Source organism: Callithrix jacchus, chromosome 14 (assembly GCF_049354715.1).
Source record: "Callithrix jacchus isolate 240 chromosome 14, calJac240_pri, whole genome shotgun sequence".
NCBI lineage: Eukaryota > Metazoa > Chordata > Mammalia > Primates > Cebidae > Callithrix > Callithrix jacchus.
This window is the reverse complement of record NC_133515.1, coordinates 41,600,550-41,616,950: the sequence shown is the minus strand read 5'-3', so window position 1 is coordinate 41,616,950 and position 16,401 is coordinate 41,600,550. Positions and strand designations below refer to the sequence as shown.

The window sequence follows — 16,401 nt, the reverse complement described above, 5'->3', positions numbered from 1 at the left end:
TTCATCCTGGGTATTCAAGGCTGGTTCAACATACACCAGTCTATAAACGTAATTGACCACATAAACAGGAACAAAGACAAAAACCACTTGATTATCTCAATTGATGCAGAGAAGGCCTTTGACAAAATTCAACAGCCCTTTATGCTAAAAACCCTCAATAAACTCGGTATTGACGGAACGTATCTCAAAATAATAAAAGCTATTTACGACAAACCAACAGCCAATATCATACTGAATGGGCAAAAACTGGAAGCATTACCTTTGAAATCTGGCAGTAGACAAGGATGCCCTCTCTCACCACTCTATTCAATATAGTACTGGAAGTTCTAGCCAAAGAAATCAGGCAAGAAAAAGAAATAAAGGGTATTCAAATAGGAAAGGAGAAAGTCAAATTGTCTCTATTTGCAGACGACATGATTGTATATCTAGAAGACCCCATCGTCACAGCCCAAAATCTCCTGAAACGGATAAGCAACTTCAGCAAAGTCTCAGGATACAAAATCAATGTGCAAAAATAACAAGCATTCCTATATACCAATAACAGACTTAAAGAGAGCCAAATCAGGAATGAACTGCCATTTACAATTGCTACAAAGAGAATAAAATACCTAGGAATACAACTAATAAGGAACGTAAAGGACCTCTTCAAAGAGAACTACAAACCACTGCTCAAAGAAATAAAACAGGACACAAACAGATGGAGGAACATTCCATGTTCATGGTTAGGAAGAATCAATATCATGAAAATGGCCATACTGCCCAAAGTAATTTACAGACTCAGTGCTATCCCCATCAAGCTACCAATGACCTTCTTCACAGAACTGGAAAAAACCACCTTAAACTTCATATGGAACCAAAAGAGAGCCCGCATAGCCAAGTCAATTCTAAGCAAAAAAAAAAACAAAGCAGCAGGCATCACACTACCAGACTTCAAACTATACTACAAGGCTACGGTAATCAAAACAGCATGGTACTGGTACCAAAACAGAGATACAGACCAATGGAACAGAACAGAGGCCTTGGAGGCAACATCACACATCTACAACCATCCGATCTTTGACAAACCTGATGAAAACAAGCAATGGGGAAAGGATTCCCTGTTTAATAAATGGTGTTGGAAAAACTGTCTAGCCATGTGCAGAAAGCAGAAGCTGGACCCCTTCCTGACCCCTTACACTAAAATAACTCCAGATGGATTAAAGACTTAAACATAAGACCTGGCACCATAAAAACCCTAGAAGAAAATCTAGGCAAAACCATTCAGGACATAGGAGTAGGCAAGGACTTCATGAACAAAACACCAAAAGCATTGGCAACAAAAGCCAAAATAGACAAATGGGACTTTATCAAACTCCACAGTTTCTGCACAGCAAGAGAAACAGTCACTAGAGTGAATTGGCATCCAACAGAATGGGAAAAAATTTTTGCAGTTTACCCATCTAACAAAGGGCTGATATCCAGAATCTACAAAGAACTCAAATACATTTACAAGAAAAAAACAAGCCCATTCAAAAGTGGCCAAAGGATATGAACAGACACTTTACAAAAGAAGACATACATAAGGTCAACAAACATATGAAAAAATGCTCATCATCACTGGTCATTAGAGAAATGCAAATCAAAACTACATTGAGATACCATCTCATGCCAGTTAGAATGGCGATCATTAAAAAATCTGGAGACAACAGATGCTGGCGAGCATGTGGAGAAACAGGAACACTTTTACAGTGTTGGTGAGAGTGTAAATTAGTTCAACCATTGTGGAAGACAGTGTGGCGATTCCTCAAGGACCTAGAAATAGAAATTCCATTTGACCCAGCAATCCCATTACTGGGTATACATCCAAAGGATTATAAACCATCATATTATAAAGACATATGCACACATATGATCACTGCAGCACTGTTTACAATAGAAAGACTTGTAACAAACCCAAATGCCCACTGATGATAGACTGGACAGGGAAAAATGTGGCACATATACGCCATGGAATACTATGCAGCCATAAAAAACGATGAGTTCATGTCCTTTGTAGGGGCATGGATGAACCTGGAAACCATCATTCTCAGCAAACTGACAAAAGAACAGAAAATCAAACACTGCATGTTCTCACTCATAGGTGGGTGTTGAAAAATGAGAACACATGGACACAGGGAGGGGAGCATCACACACTGGGGTCTGTCGGGGGAAATCGGGGAGGGACAGCAGGGGGTGGGGTGTTGGGGAGAGACAGCATGGGAAGAAATGCCAGATATAGGTGATGGGGAGAAAGGCAGCAAATCACACTGCCATGTATGTACCTATGCAACAGTCTTGCATGTTCTTCACATGTACCCCAAAACCTAAAATGCAATTTAAAAAAATAAATAAGGAAAAAAAAATACAAAAATTAGTCAGGTGTGGTGGTAGGCACCTGTTATCCCAGCAACTTGGGAAGCTGAGGCACAAGAATTCCTTGAATCTGGGAGGCAGAGGTTGCAGTGATCTGAGATCGCACCACTGCACTCCAGCCTAGGTGAAAGAGCAAGACTCTGTCTGAAAAAAAAAAAAGGGGGGGTGATTATTACTGATTCATGCTAAAACATGGATAAACTTTGAAAACATTATCTAAATGAAAGCCAGTTCAGAATAGTCAAATGTATATAGATGGAAAGGAGATTCGCCAGGGCTGGGAGGAGGGGGAAATTGGGAGTGATTGCTAATAGCTCTATCTTTTGGGGGTGATGAAAAAGGTCTAGAATAGAAAGTGACAGTGGTTGCACACACTCATGAATACACTAAAAACTGAATTGTACACTTTAAAAGGTGAATTTTATGCTGTATTAATTACGTAAATAAAAACCAATTAAAGAAAAAAAATTACATAGATATGGTTAGTTTCAAATATTGGTTACCCCAATTGCAGAATAACGATCAGCAAGTTCCTAAATCTTCTCTAAGTGTCAATTGTAAAATGAGGATGATAATAATCTCCAATAATTCTATTTAATAGGATTGACAGAGGACAAAAATGAATTGATATATACATGTTACCTCTTAGCATAATACTTGAGCAAAGTGTTAACTATCGTTTTCATCCCTACTGTTACCCGATTAAAATTAAAGAATGCCTAGTTTAGAACACTGAAGAAAATAAAACTAACCTAGTGAGTCTGTGTTTAAAAAAACTGAATTAATGCAATAAATTATAAATAAAAGTTTATCATATCTTTGTTCATTTTCTACCAACGGTCTGAACATAAAGGTCTAAATGTAGTTGTAACACAAACTAATAGAGCTTTACAAAAACATACCAATCGTATACATAGGAAAACAGGAAGAGAGAAGTAACATTAAGTACATCACTATTTTATCTAACTCTGTTTAATGAACAACAGGATATAAGGATATATCACAAGGAAGTGGGGCTCACCTTGGGACTTACAGTACCAGACAATAGAAGAGGATATTCAGTGGGACCAGAGAAACATTAATGCCAAGGGATCCAAGGATCCAAGCATATAAAAGCCTTCTATAAAAGAAAGGCTGACACATTTTTGTAACACCCTAGAGGTGCGAGTTTCTAGTACACATATCCAATGGTAATAATTATATAAATAGAGAGAGCGAAGGACCATGTATATACATTACTGTGTGGCTCATTTGAGAAAGAGATAGTTCCCTTTGGAGAGATACTGGCCAGTTTGGATTTTGTTAAGCACTTCATTATCCTTCCTGGTAAAACATGGGTCTTCTAATTTTCAAGATAGCTCTGAAGTCAAGTCTTTCAAGAGCTTCTAAACAGGCATACTTAAATGTTCCAGGGACTGTTTCAAGGATTATACATTGAAGACCAGAGGGAAGAATTCAAAGTACAAGCTTTTGAATGTTCCCACGAATAAGTCTAATCTTAACACTGTCTAAAGTCTCTTGCTGGCACAACTAAGAAGCATTAGGCTGCCTCAATATAAAAAGCCTAGGAGCCCCATGGGATGACCTTTTCCAAGACACCACAGAACTAAGTCTTACAGTCTACAAAACATAAACATTTCTTTTATACCGACCTCTAATGGAACATATTCCAGGATATCAGATGAAGAACAGGTACAAGTTACAAACGGTACTGAAGGATATAAATGGGCCCCCCTTTTTTTTTTTTTTTTTTAAAAAGACGGAGTCTTGCACTGTCGCCCAGGCTGGAGTGCAATGGCACGATCTTGACTCACCACAACCTCTGCCTCCCAGGTTCAAGTGATTCTCCTGTCTCAGCCTCCTGAGTAGCTGAAACTGAGCCACCATGCCTGGCTAATTTTTTGTATTTTTGGTAGAAACAGAGTTTCACTATGTTGGTCAGGCTGGTCTCTAACTCCCGACCTTGTGATCCGTTCACCTCAGCCTTCCAAAGTGCTGGGATTACAGGTGTGAGCTACCACGCCCAACCTGAGCCCATTTTTCAAACAAAATATTCCTCTCTCCAGCCAGAAGAAATTTCAAATAAAAAAACTTACAGGTTTTTCAATATTGCTTTCCTTCTTGGATGGAAGTTGTAAAGTAGGTTGCCAGTGCAGGGAGCTGTCATTCATCTCTAGATCATCATGAAAATTCTCTAAAGCTGCTAGCTCAATGTACTGACCAGTCAAATCACATTGGTCATGTACCTGGGAAATAGTAAAAAGTAAAATAAAAACAAATAATACCATTTCCTGAAACAATACTGAGAAAGGCCATGTTTCTCACAACTATCATTTTATTGTGTCTCACCTTTCTTTGTAGTTCAGCAATTCTTTCACTGCACACAATATTTTCATTTAGGCTACAGCATTCAGCATCACCATCCAGAGTTATGACATCAGACTCAGCCTTTCCCTGCAGGCCCTCTACAAAATAGAAGTCATTTGCATAATTGTATATATAGTAAAACTAGACTCAGCTCCCATAGGCCAAAGAATTTCACCTTGGTACCACCTTTCAGTAATGTCTCTTGGGTGACTAATGATGCATCACTAGTCAACGGTAAAGCACTTTGTTGACTTTGCATCACACGCCACCAAGTTTGCTGAAAAGCTGCTTCCTACAACTGCAGGCGAACCTTCAATGGCATCACTACAGTTAACATCCTCACCCAAATTAAAGTTTGAGTAATCTGCAACTTCTTCAAAGGTTGGCTGCTTTAAACCTTGTAAAACCAAAGAATCTGAAGTTAATACTTTCACATAATACATAGCATCAGAAGATCCTGCCTTCTCTCCAAGGTCAAGAGAAGAAACAGACTTTATTTTCCCAAAGTGAAGAAATGGTTTATTGCTTATATCACACTGAAATAAAGCTGACTGTGTTTGCCAAGACCAACAGCCTGATTTTAAGATTTTTCACTCAAAGAAGCAGATGACTTAAGCTCTGGAATGACACAAAGTGTCTTAATAAACATTTTCTGAAGAGCATTAGGGGGTGATTTTACATTTGAATGCCAGTATAGAAAGCTATCATCATCATCCTTTTTATCCAACAGTAGTTTTGAATCTGCTGATTCAAACACCCCAGGAGTAGACTGATGGCATGGATGTTTAAGCCTATCAAAGACAGAGTTTTCATCATTATCATTTAATGGAGAAATATCTGGATTTTTTGGTTCTCTCTCTTGGCTGTCATCTGCAAAAGATTTACTGATATCAGCCTGGATTTTATTTACTGTACTGTCTTTCTTAGAAGGCTCAACAGAGGCAATAACTGCCCCAAAGGCTACATTTTCAGTAGCATCAATAGTTTTCTCACCAAAAAGAGAAGTTCCCTTTTGGTTTCTCTCCTCTTAAAAAATACAGTTATTCTGATGTCTCATACAAGTTGGATTTAACAGTTGGAGGAAGACTACCAGAAGCCTCCACTTTAAAGGTATCGTGTGCCCTGGAGAGTACATGTGCCTCTGAAACTTTTACAGAATTATCAGGAGCTATAACATTCCTAATGTACTGTATTTCTGAGAATGTGGGTTGCACTTCTGAAGATACTAAATTATATTTAGTCTCCATTAGTTCAAAACATTGAGATGATTCTGTCTGCAAATCTTCATTTCTTTCATAACTCTCCAAATAATCCATCTCTTGTTTCGCCTCAATCTTGGCTGGAGCCCTTAAATAAACATTCTCAAAATAATGACTATCCGAAGTCAATGGAACCCCTTTTCCTCTTCTTTCCAACAAACAATGCAAGAAAGAATATGACATTTTATTATTATGATGAAGAGCAACTTCACATGGTCCTTACTGATTACACATGCTTCTGGGTGGTACAAAGTTTCCTCTCTGTTCCATGGCACACAGGAAAAGCGGACACTAAAATTGTTAACTTCCCTTGGAAATTTTATTTTTATCAATTGTGTCAAATGAATCTGAAAAAGAATCGGGGTACTTACTGGTTAAATATGTTTCTCCCTGCTTAGGTGAAGCTTTCTGTTTCCAATACCGCCCATATGAACAAGCAGCATCAAAGTGGTCGCTTCTTTTAGTAGCTATATTTTCATCAGTTATGTCAGATGAAGTTAAAACTGAAACTTGATCTTTATCGGCTAAATTGGTTTCAGGCTGCTGTGTATCTATTTGTGTCTTCCATGACATATATAAACAAAGAGCATCATAACTATCACAGTCTTTGGGAATTTTCAGTTCATCAACAGATAAAATCGTCTCTTCATTATTTCCTTGTTCAGAAGGTAAAAAAGAGCACTGAGACCCACCAGCTGTGCTGTCTATAAGTTGGTGCTGAGATATACTAAAGCAACTGCTCGCTAAGTCTGAAGCTACTTCTGCAGTAGCCTGGAATAAAACTTCACTAACTTCTGACAGTTGAGAAAACCACTCGGTGTCTTCAGACTTATCAGGAATTTCCCTGAAAATATAGAGTTAAAAATAAATAAATAACACATTAAAAACATTTAATTTTTTAGTACTAACACAAAAATACATATGTCATTGAAATCAAGTTTATTTGAAAAGTGTATTGAAAAACAAAGCTCTCCTAATTTCACACTCCTTTAAGATGGCTAATCACTGAACAAAACAAATTATTTGTAACCAAAAGGTGAACTACCACCCTATGACCCTAGTATTATCTCAGGCTTCTCCTAAAACAATAGACACAATGTGATTTTCATAATGACGCCTACCATGATTTTTCATTTAACCTGCATTAACTTTTCTACTAGTCATTTATTACGCTCTTGAAAACCATGCAAGGCCAGGCACAGTGACTCGCCCCTGTGATCCTAGCACTTTGGGAGGCTAAGGCAGGAGGATCACCTGATACTAGGAGTTCAAAACAAGCCTTGGCAACACGGCAAGACCCTGTCTCTACAAAAAAATTAAAAATTGGCTGTGATGGTGCACATGTCTGTAGTAGTAGCTACTGAGGAGGCTAAAGTAGGAGGATTGCTTGAGCCCATAAGTTAGAGGTTAGAGTGAGCCATGATGGCACACTCTACTCCAGCCTGGGCAATAGAGCAAGCTCCATCTAAAAAACAAACAACAAACAAAATGAGAAAGAACACCATTCAAGAAGCAATCTATTACGAAAACACAACAGTAACTTAATCATTAGTTGATGACTTAATGTGTACAGATCACTTTTCATAAAAGTGATACAAGGTAATATACAGTATAAGCACAGGAGTTACTTTTTGCTTTCTAAACATCTATAGTTTTTAATTGAAGGTGGGGTTTTCTTCAGTTCTAAAAGAGGAAAATGTATTCTTGAAAAATTCCAAATGTTTTTTGAACATTCCAGACTTTTCTCCCATTATGACTATTCTAAAGGTCATGAATTTGGAGTATCTGTTAATTTGCATATGTCTGTTTATAAAAAGCTTCTTACTTCATATTCACACCTCCTGTAAAGTAAGGAGAGCTAACTAGTCTCATTCAATAATAGCTGAATAAAATGAGAGTGTCAAACAAGTTAGTCACCTAGAAATAAATGCTTTTTGCAGAATAAAGGTGAGAGAGAGGAGAGAGATGATAGAAAACAGATGGGGAGGTTTATAAGAAGGAAAATCTAGTGTGCCTTCTAAATTAAAATATGCCTGAAATACCTGAATACATTAGAAATACCTGAATACATTAGGAGTTATTTTGAAACAAACTACAGTCATCTGATTCATCTCTACATGTTACTCTGCCAAATTAATATGCATCACGTCTTAGTATAGGACTTCATTACCTTCAGAATATGTTCTAAGAGTATCTAAGCCCCACATCAAAGTCCTACCTTGGCCTGAAGTCACTAATATTATTAATAACATAAAACAAGAAAGGAGAAAGGTTACATGCAAATAAATCATCCTACCTCAGAGGTGCAAAACTTAGTTCACTTTGATGAAATAAAGAGTCAGGTGTAAATTCTTGGTCTTGTGTCAAACATGTCAACAAAGGCAAATGAGGAGATGCAAAGCTATCTTGTATGACTGTAAAGTTTCAAATATAAAAATGCTGAGTAATGCTAAAAATCAATTATTTACTTAAATACTTTAAAGCACCTATATATGCTACCATATGGAGAATTCTACAAGCATTACAATAATAATGTAAAAGCAACAGCAGTAGCAGCTACCATTTATTGAGAGCCTGACAAGATCCAGGCACTTAACATACACTATTTCATTTAATCCTCATGACAACCTTGAAAGACAGGTATTATTATAGATATCTTATAGGTGAGGAAACATGATTACAAAACTTACGAAGCAGTAACTTGTCCACATTCAAGTAGCTGAAATGCAGAATGAGATTTGAACCCAAGCATTTCAACTTTTAGCAAATGCTCTTACTATCATGTCGAAGTATGGCATAGAAGCTCCTGAGCCCTAAGACACTCTTACGAGGTACCTAGCATCAAAATTTTATTCAAAATAATATTAACATATCATTTGCCTTATTCACTTTCATTCTCTCAAAAGGATACAGTGACATTTTCCAGAAGCTACAGAATGTAAGATACAGCAACAGATTGAATACAGATACAGGCATAAGAATCTTGCTATCTTCTATTAAGTCAAGACATTAAAGAATTGTTTAAGTAAAACATGGCCATACTTCTAAACATTTTTGTATTGGAAAAGTTCTTTTTCTATAAAATATGTACTCTTTTGATCAAGACCATCCTGGTCAACATGGTGAAACCCCGTCTCTACTCAAAATACAAAAAATTAGCTGGGCATGGTGGTGCGTGCCTGTAATCCCAGCTACTCAGGAGGCTGAGGCAGGAGAATTGCCTGAACCCAGGAGGCGGAGGTTGTGGTGAGCCGAGATTGTGCCATTGCACTCCAGCCTGAGTAACAAAAGCGAAACTCCATCTCAAAAAAAAAAAGTACTCTTTCAATTAATTAATAAATATATATTTAATTTTTCAGTTTTAATTTCTAATGTGGGAAATATCAATAACCAAGCAAACAAAAGCTCTTTGGAGTTGTCAGTGATTTTTAAATGTGTAAAAGAATTCTGTTACCCAAAAAGTTTAACTGCTGCTTTAACAAAAAAACAAACAAAAAAAATTCTTGTGATTTCCTGAATGTTGACTTAAATCATCTGTATTTTAATCAGTATACTTTCTCGATTTCAGAATGATGTAACAAAGTGTACTGTGTACAAAGTGAGGACTCCTCTCTCACACCACTGTTCCCCCTGAAATAACTGCAAACCAAGGGTTAACAGATCTCACCATGTTGTCATCTGCCCTTCAGTTGGTCAAAACATGTACTGTCCCTGCTCACATACCCTGCACATCTTCCACATAATTCATCACCCTCTTGTTTCAATCTTTGGTCTATCCACTTCCCATCTAAATTATCAACTCTATGTCTACTTTATCCATAGCTATATCATCCTCAGTGCCTAGCAAAGTACCTGCTACATTTAATAGGTACTCAAAACAGAGTTATTTACTGAATGAATGAATTAAAAATGAGAAACTGATATGTAACAATAACCTTTGCCCCCAAGGAACAATTGGTATGGTTCCTCTTTGGCCTTGGCACAGAGAATCAGTCTTAAACCTCCATAACAGCTCTTCACCCTCTAAAAATTATGAAGAGTTTTTAACAAATCCCCAAATACAATAGGGCTAATGCTACAAGGGCGACCTTTGGGCAAGTAAAGCAATTTTACTATTTCCAGTAAATTGTAGGCTGAGTATTTAAGGAACCTGAGAGTCTTTTCTCAAAAAAAATTAGAGTCATCCCTTACCAGGTTTCAAAACCTACAGAAATCCTCAGTACCTAAAATAGCTATTTAGGTATAAGTAAGGAATAGTAAATAACAAATAAGTTATAAGCAGCATTTCAGCATCTCCTTAAATATTTAAGAATATTTCAGGTTGGAGTTGGACAGTTAAATCAGGTATATGGGAAAACGTATTCTCCTAAAGGAGCAGGCCAAAACTGAAGAGTTAATGATTCTTAAGTGTACAACATTATCTGTGTTTGTGTGTGATGGGAAGGTGGTGTATTTTATTTGCCATGCCTTTTTTTTTACAGTTTTCAACTGCTTCTTGTTTTCTCAAGTTTGGACATCTGTTACTTGCTTGGATCCCTCTTTTTTGAGGTATCTAACCATTCTGGCACCTGCCATCATCAGTGACATTTGCCACTGGTGAGAGCCTAATTATCACAATGTTAGTACTTACACATAACAAAAGAGCAATGATAAAATGTCCTCTGCCTATTAGATGCAGGAATCTATTCCAATAATTTAAAATGTTCTGCCCTATCTATAGTAAATGAGAGGCTAGAATTATAAAACTTTACATTAGAAAACATTTTGGAGGTCACAAAGTACAATCTCCTCCCCAGTGCTAAAAAGCTAACACAGAATTTTGCTAGATATTCTGCAGTGACATGAAGCTCACTTTTTGTTGTTTAATATAGCCTTTTCTACTATTAAATGGCTTTGACTATTAGAAAGTTCTTTTTTACATCAATTTGAAAAACAGTTTCCCTTTAAGTTATATATTCATTTTAACCTCTAGACTAGGAGTTAGCAAACATTTTTTTCTAAAGGGTAAGATGGTAAATATTTTCGGTTTTGTTGGTCACATATAATCTGTCACATATACTACTGTTGTTTGTTTTTACAATCCTTTAAAAAATGCAAAAATCATTCTTAGCTGATAAACAGTACAAAATCAAGCCTTGGCCTGTAAACTATAGTTTGCTGACTCCTGTTCTACACCATTACAACACAAATCCCATAGTAGTATTATTTTCTGTTTACTAATTGTCTTCCCAGAAGAGGAGTTAGCTTTCATCTATATATCCCTAGCATCAAACACACAGGAGGCACTTAGGTATCTGCTACATGAATGAGTAAGTTGCTTCCTCTTTAGTATAACAGCCCTTCAAATATTTAACCATAATAAAGTCTTCTCTTTTGTCTATCAAAAGATAGTCATTTCCTCCCACAAAAGTACTCTAATTTTGTCAACATCTTTCTTAAAATGTGGACCTAAAATTGATTTTAATGATCCACATCATAGAAAACGCTGGCACTAATATCTTGATTTGGATAGCATTAGTTTATGTTTGCAAAGAACTTGCTGAATTAAGTCCTATTCATCCTTCTATACAAAACTATAAAACCATCTTCATGATTGAAAGTCTTAATGACTACAAAAGTACTAAAAGTTTATCTTTTATAAAGAGCTAATAAATCAGTTCTATACTAAACAGAGGAAAAGAAGCAAGATCTACCCCAGATAAGCCACTCAACCTCTTTACCTCAATTTTTGGTTTGAAAGCTGAGGACAACAGCACATGCCTTAATTAATTCTAAAAATCAAAAAAGGTAAATATAATAAACATTTGTTTTTTGGAGGAATCATGGGGTCTCCATTGCTGAGAGAACCAAAGCATAATATATTATTCACCCCAAAATCTGCAAATTCAAGACTGAGGAGGCACACACAGTAGAAAGTTATCACCTTTCTGCTTTCTGTGAGCAACAGGATGTGATAAAATGAGAAGCAACTGCAAACTTAATATAACTAGATTAGCAAGCCAGTTTAAAAAAATTAAATAAAATAAGCTCATCCCTTTGAGTAGGGCTCTACAGAACTCCTTAACTCAAAAAGGGAAAGTTACAAGACTTGCAGTCCCTGCAAAACTTACAAATGTGAAGTGAGGTATTCCTACTAGTAAAATAAAGAGGCATTACCTAGCAATGGAGAACAGAAGAGATCTCTGTTGAGTTCCTTTACTTGATTTTCTGATTGGGTCAATATACCCTCTTCCAGAGAGGGGAAGTCTGTCACTTCGGTATCTTCCGTTCTCACATTAAACCTGGTCTCGGATGTATCCAAGGTTTGGGAAGAGTCCACTTCTTGAGAAAGATAATACCAAGATTCTGTTTTCTAAAACCATTTTAAAGAAAAACATGCTAAGTCATTAACTGAGTTACTATACATATTAATATTTAGATTAAAATGTTCACTCATGTATCATATAGCTTCCTACTTAATGACATTCTCATCAGAGTTTAGAAAATGTAAAGCTGTTCTGTTTCTCACAATATACATTTTAGACCTCTTCCCATTACTACACCTCTTTTTTTAATGCAAAAAAAAAACTTTTCATACTAAGTTTTATTGTATGCTGCTGCCAGTATATATAAAACAATTACCCTTGTGAAATAGAAATCTATGAAAATGCAGAAAGGTAGATGTTAAGGACTGACAAAAGTAGAGCTTGTATATTACGGCACATGTGTTTCAGGGATAAGCTTCTGTACAGGCTTCAAATGTAGCTCTCTTTTAATATTCACTGTATCACGAGAAGTGGCTTGGGAAACCTTTGAAAGATTCATTTTACTATAAAAAGGAACAGACTTTCTGGGTTTCAAAGGACTTATACTCGATGATACTCCAGTCAGCAGAGGGTCATGTTGAGCAATCTGCAGACAGAATTGTTTCAAGTCTGCAGCTGCCTGGGAAACTTTTACACAGTTGAGTTGTCTTCAGCCAGAGTTGTTGAACCACTTTCTTCATAGTGGCGATGCTGGAGGACCCAGATACGGTGCACGCAAAGGCTAGGCCGATTTGTGGGTCCTACTACACATCTCTTAAAGTGCTCAAGAATCACTAGCATTTCCACTATATTGTTAGTTCTCATCCTTAAATCAATAAATTTGGTTCTACATGATCATATTTTATAATTTGGTAATAAAACTGAAAAAAAATTACAAACCTAAAGCTGAAGTATTCTCTAAATGAGATCACTTGATTGAATTTTTGTTAGCTCTACTAGTTTCTAAAGGATCCCTGGCTCTTCTCAGTATATAACATTATCATATCACCCATGAATGTCTCTTTATTAATGAATGAGAGGTTCTTATGTTGCTCAGGTTGGTCTTGAATTCATAGCCTCGCCTCCTCAAATGCCAGGACAACGGGCCTGTGCTACCGCGGCTCCCAATGAATGTCTCTTTCAAATATTTACTCTTAAATTAGTGGCAAGATTCAGAGAACTGCTTCTCAAACTATCTATGGGAAAGTTTTTCCTACTTCAAATTCATCACAGACTGACATTTTACTAAAATGCTAACAAAAATTAATGAGAAATAAGCTAAATTTTAAAACTAGTAAAAATAACGAGAAAAATGAAATTTAAAAGGCATATAAGCCCAAAATATAAAACACAAGTCCAAATGTTTGATTTCTAGGTACAAAAAAAGATACAATTACTCTATCAAACTACTATAAAAGTTTCTAAAAACTTCCTCTCAATTTCTGTACTTCTCTCTTGACAGACCAGTTAACAGGCAAATCATGGACTGCACCAACCCACAGATCACACTAAATAACAATGCCAAATTAAAGTTTAATTAAATACTAATGGTGACAAGTTTAAAAGGCATTTTCCTTTTGAATTTAATATTAGTTAATAAGTATATTCTATCATGATATGAAAGTATTTTCATTTTCAAATAATTTGATAAGAAATGAACACTAAATTAGATCAAACTACATTATGGCATCTTTTTCCCCAATTAAACCTGATAAAGGATAGCAACAATTTTTTTTAGACAGGTTCTTGCTATGTTGCCCAGGCTGCACTCATACTCTGGGCTCAAACGCTTGATCTTCCCACCTCAGCCTCCCAAATCAATAAATTTCTTTATATGGAAACATGTTCACATTTCTTACACAGTAGTGGCAGATCAGACTTTTAAATGTTTGCTAGCATATTCTTTAACATTTCCACACATAGTCATAACTAAGATTAATCAGTATTTTAGAATGCCCTCATTTTCTTGTTTCACAATATTGTTCTATATTTTTTTACACAAGCAAACTCAACTTTCTTTAAAAATTTAAAAGATTTCATCTGTGAATCTATTAGGTCCAAAAATCTTTTTGATAGCTGGTACTATCATAACTTTCTTAATTTCCTCCTTAGTCATCCTAGTCCACCTCTATAAAACACTGATAGATTTATATAAAGTCTGTTTCATTGGGATGCATCTTAGGATCACAGGACAGCCCCCAACAATGAAGAATTATTCAGCCCAAATGTCAATAGTACCAAGGTGGAGAAACCCTGGTCTAGAAGAAAACACAGAAGAAAAATCTCAGTGACATAGGACTAGGCCATCATTTCTCAGATAGAACACAGGAAGTACAAACCACAAAAGAAAAAAAGAATCAATAAACCAGTTTTATTAAAATTAAAACTTCCATCTTTCAAATACAGGAGAATACAAAGGCACGCCACAGACTGTCTTTGCAAAATAAGTAACTGATAAAGGACTTACAGCTAGAACTATAAAGAACTCTCAAAGCTCAAAAAATGAAACAAACCAGCCATAGAAAATCAGGAAGAGATTTTAACAGATCTTTCACTGATGAAGAAACATGGAGGGCAGATAAGCACACAAAAAGATGATAAATATCATTAGTCATTAGGGAAGTCCATATTAAAATTACAGTGAGACACCATAATCATCTTCTAGAGTGCCTAAAATTAAAAAAAAAAAAAACTGATGATAGGTGCCAAGAATTCAGGGCAACCAGAACTCTCATCCACTACTGGGAATACAAAATGGTACAGACACTTTTGAAAAACAGTTTGGCACTTTCTTATACCTTATTTCTTATTACCTTATCACTCAACAAACACATTCTTAGAATTCGTTTTTGTTTTCTTTTGAGACAGAGTCTTGTTCTGTCACCCAGACTGGAGTGCAGTGGTGTGATTTCAACTCACTGCAACCTCTGCCCACTGGGTTCAAGCAATTCTTCTGTCTCAGCCCCCCAAGCAGCTGGGATTACAGGAATGTGCCACCACACCCGACTAATTTTTGTATTTTTAGTAAAGACGGGTTTTCTACTAAACCACATTGGCCAGGCTGGTCTTGAACTGCTGACCTCAAGTGATCTGCCCAACTCAGCCTCCCAAAGTGCTGGGATTACAGGCATGAGCCACCATGTATGGTCATTCCTAGGTATTTCCCAAGAAAAATGAAGCTATGTTATCTACTGAACCTATACACAAATAGAATACTACTCAGCAATAAAAATTAAAGTGGACAAATTATTGATACATGCAGCAACACGGATGAATCAAAGATGAACAATGACAGAATAAAAAGGAAGTGAACTAGAAAGTGGCATAATGTTCCAGCTATTCTGAAGAACCCAGGCATAAAGGATGAAATGAAGTACTTTAGCATCCATCATGGTTCATATTTTATAAAACAGGAACAAAAGGAAGACATCAATTTTTGGACTTCACTCTACCAAAAACATGCCCTCAGAAAATATTATTTAGAAATACGTCCATGTATTAGTTTCCTAGAGCTGCTATAACAAAGTGACACAAACTAGGTGGCTTAAAACAACAGACGTTTATTCTCTCACAGTTCTGGAGGCCAGAAGTCTGAAATCAAAGTGTTGGCAGAGTTGTGTTCCCTCTGAAGACTCTAGGGGAGGATCCTTCTTTGCTACTTCTACCTTCTGTAAGCCCCAGGTGTTCCCTGAATGTGGCAGCATAACTCCAGTTTCTGCCTCCATCTTCACATGGCCATCCTCTCCTCGTATGTTTTTCTCCTCACATGGTGCTTTCCTCTTTCACAAGGACACCAGGCATATTGGATTAACAGCACATCCTACTCCAGTGAGATCTTATATAATTATATCTGCAATCACTTTATTTCCAAATAAAGTCACATTCTGAGGTACTGGGGATTAGGACTTCAACATATAATTTGGGAGGGCACAATTCAACCCAAAACAATCCTCTTCCATTTAATGGCCCCAGGTACTGTGCATTTTATGGTCAGGGAATGTCTTAACTCCTTTCTCTCAATAATAGTGTATCTCCCTCCCTCCATATCTTCCATCTAACAGGTAATCACTGCAATTTAAGGAAAATTGAAGGTATTAGAA

General features: G+C 36.5%; 1 protein-coding gene across 13 annotated transcripts in view; it reads right to left on the bottom strand.

Annotated features, from left to right (window-relative positions):
- ALMS1 (ALMS1 centrosome and basal body associated protein) overlaps window positions 1–16,401 on the bottom strand; it is a 225,484-nt gene that overhangs the window by 166,229 nt on the left and 42,854 nt on the right. For all 13 annotated transcript variants that reach the window (XR_013526474.1, XR_004733517.3, XR_008476280.2 and 10 more), the window contains 5 exons: window positions 12,174–12,369; window positions 8,314–8,431; window positions 6,389–6,861; window positions 4,741–4,856; window positions 4,488–4,637 (listed from right to left, as the gene is read on the bottom strand). Coding sequence is in view for 8 of the 13 variants with exons in the window: in XM_035272302.3 (XP_035128193.3) it covers window positions 4,488–4,637; window positions 4,741–4,856; window positions 6,389–6,861; window positions 8,314–8,431; window positions 12,174–12,369 (1,053 nt within the window). In the remaining 5 variants the exon portion in view is untranslated. The remainder of the gene's footprint in view (window positions 1–4,487; window positions 4,638–4,740; window positions 4,857–6,388; window positions 6,862–8,313; window positions 8,432–12,173; window positions 12,370–16,401) is intronic.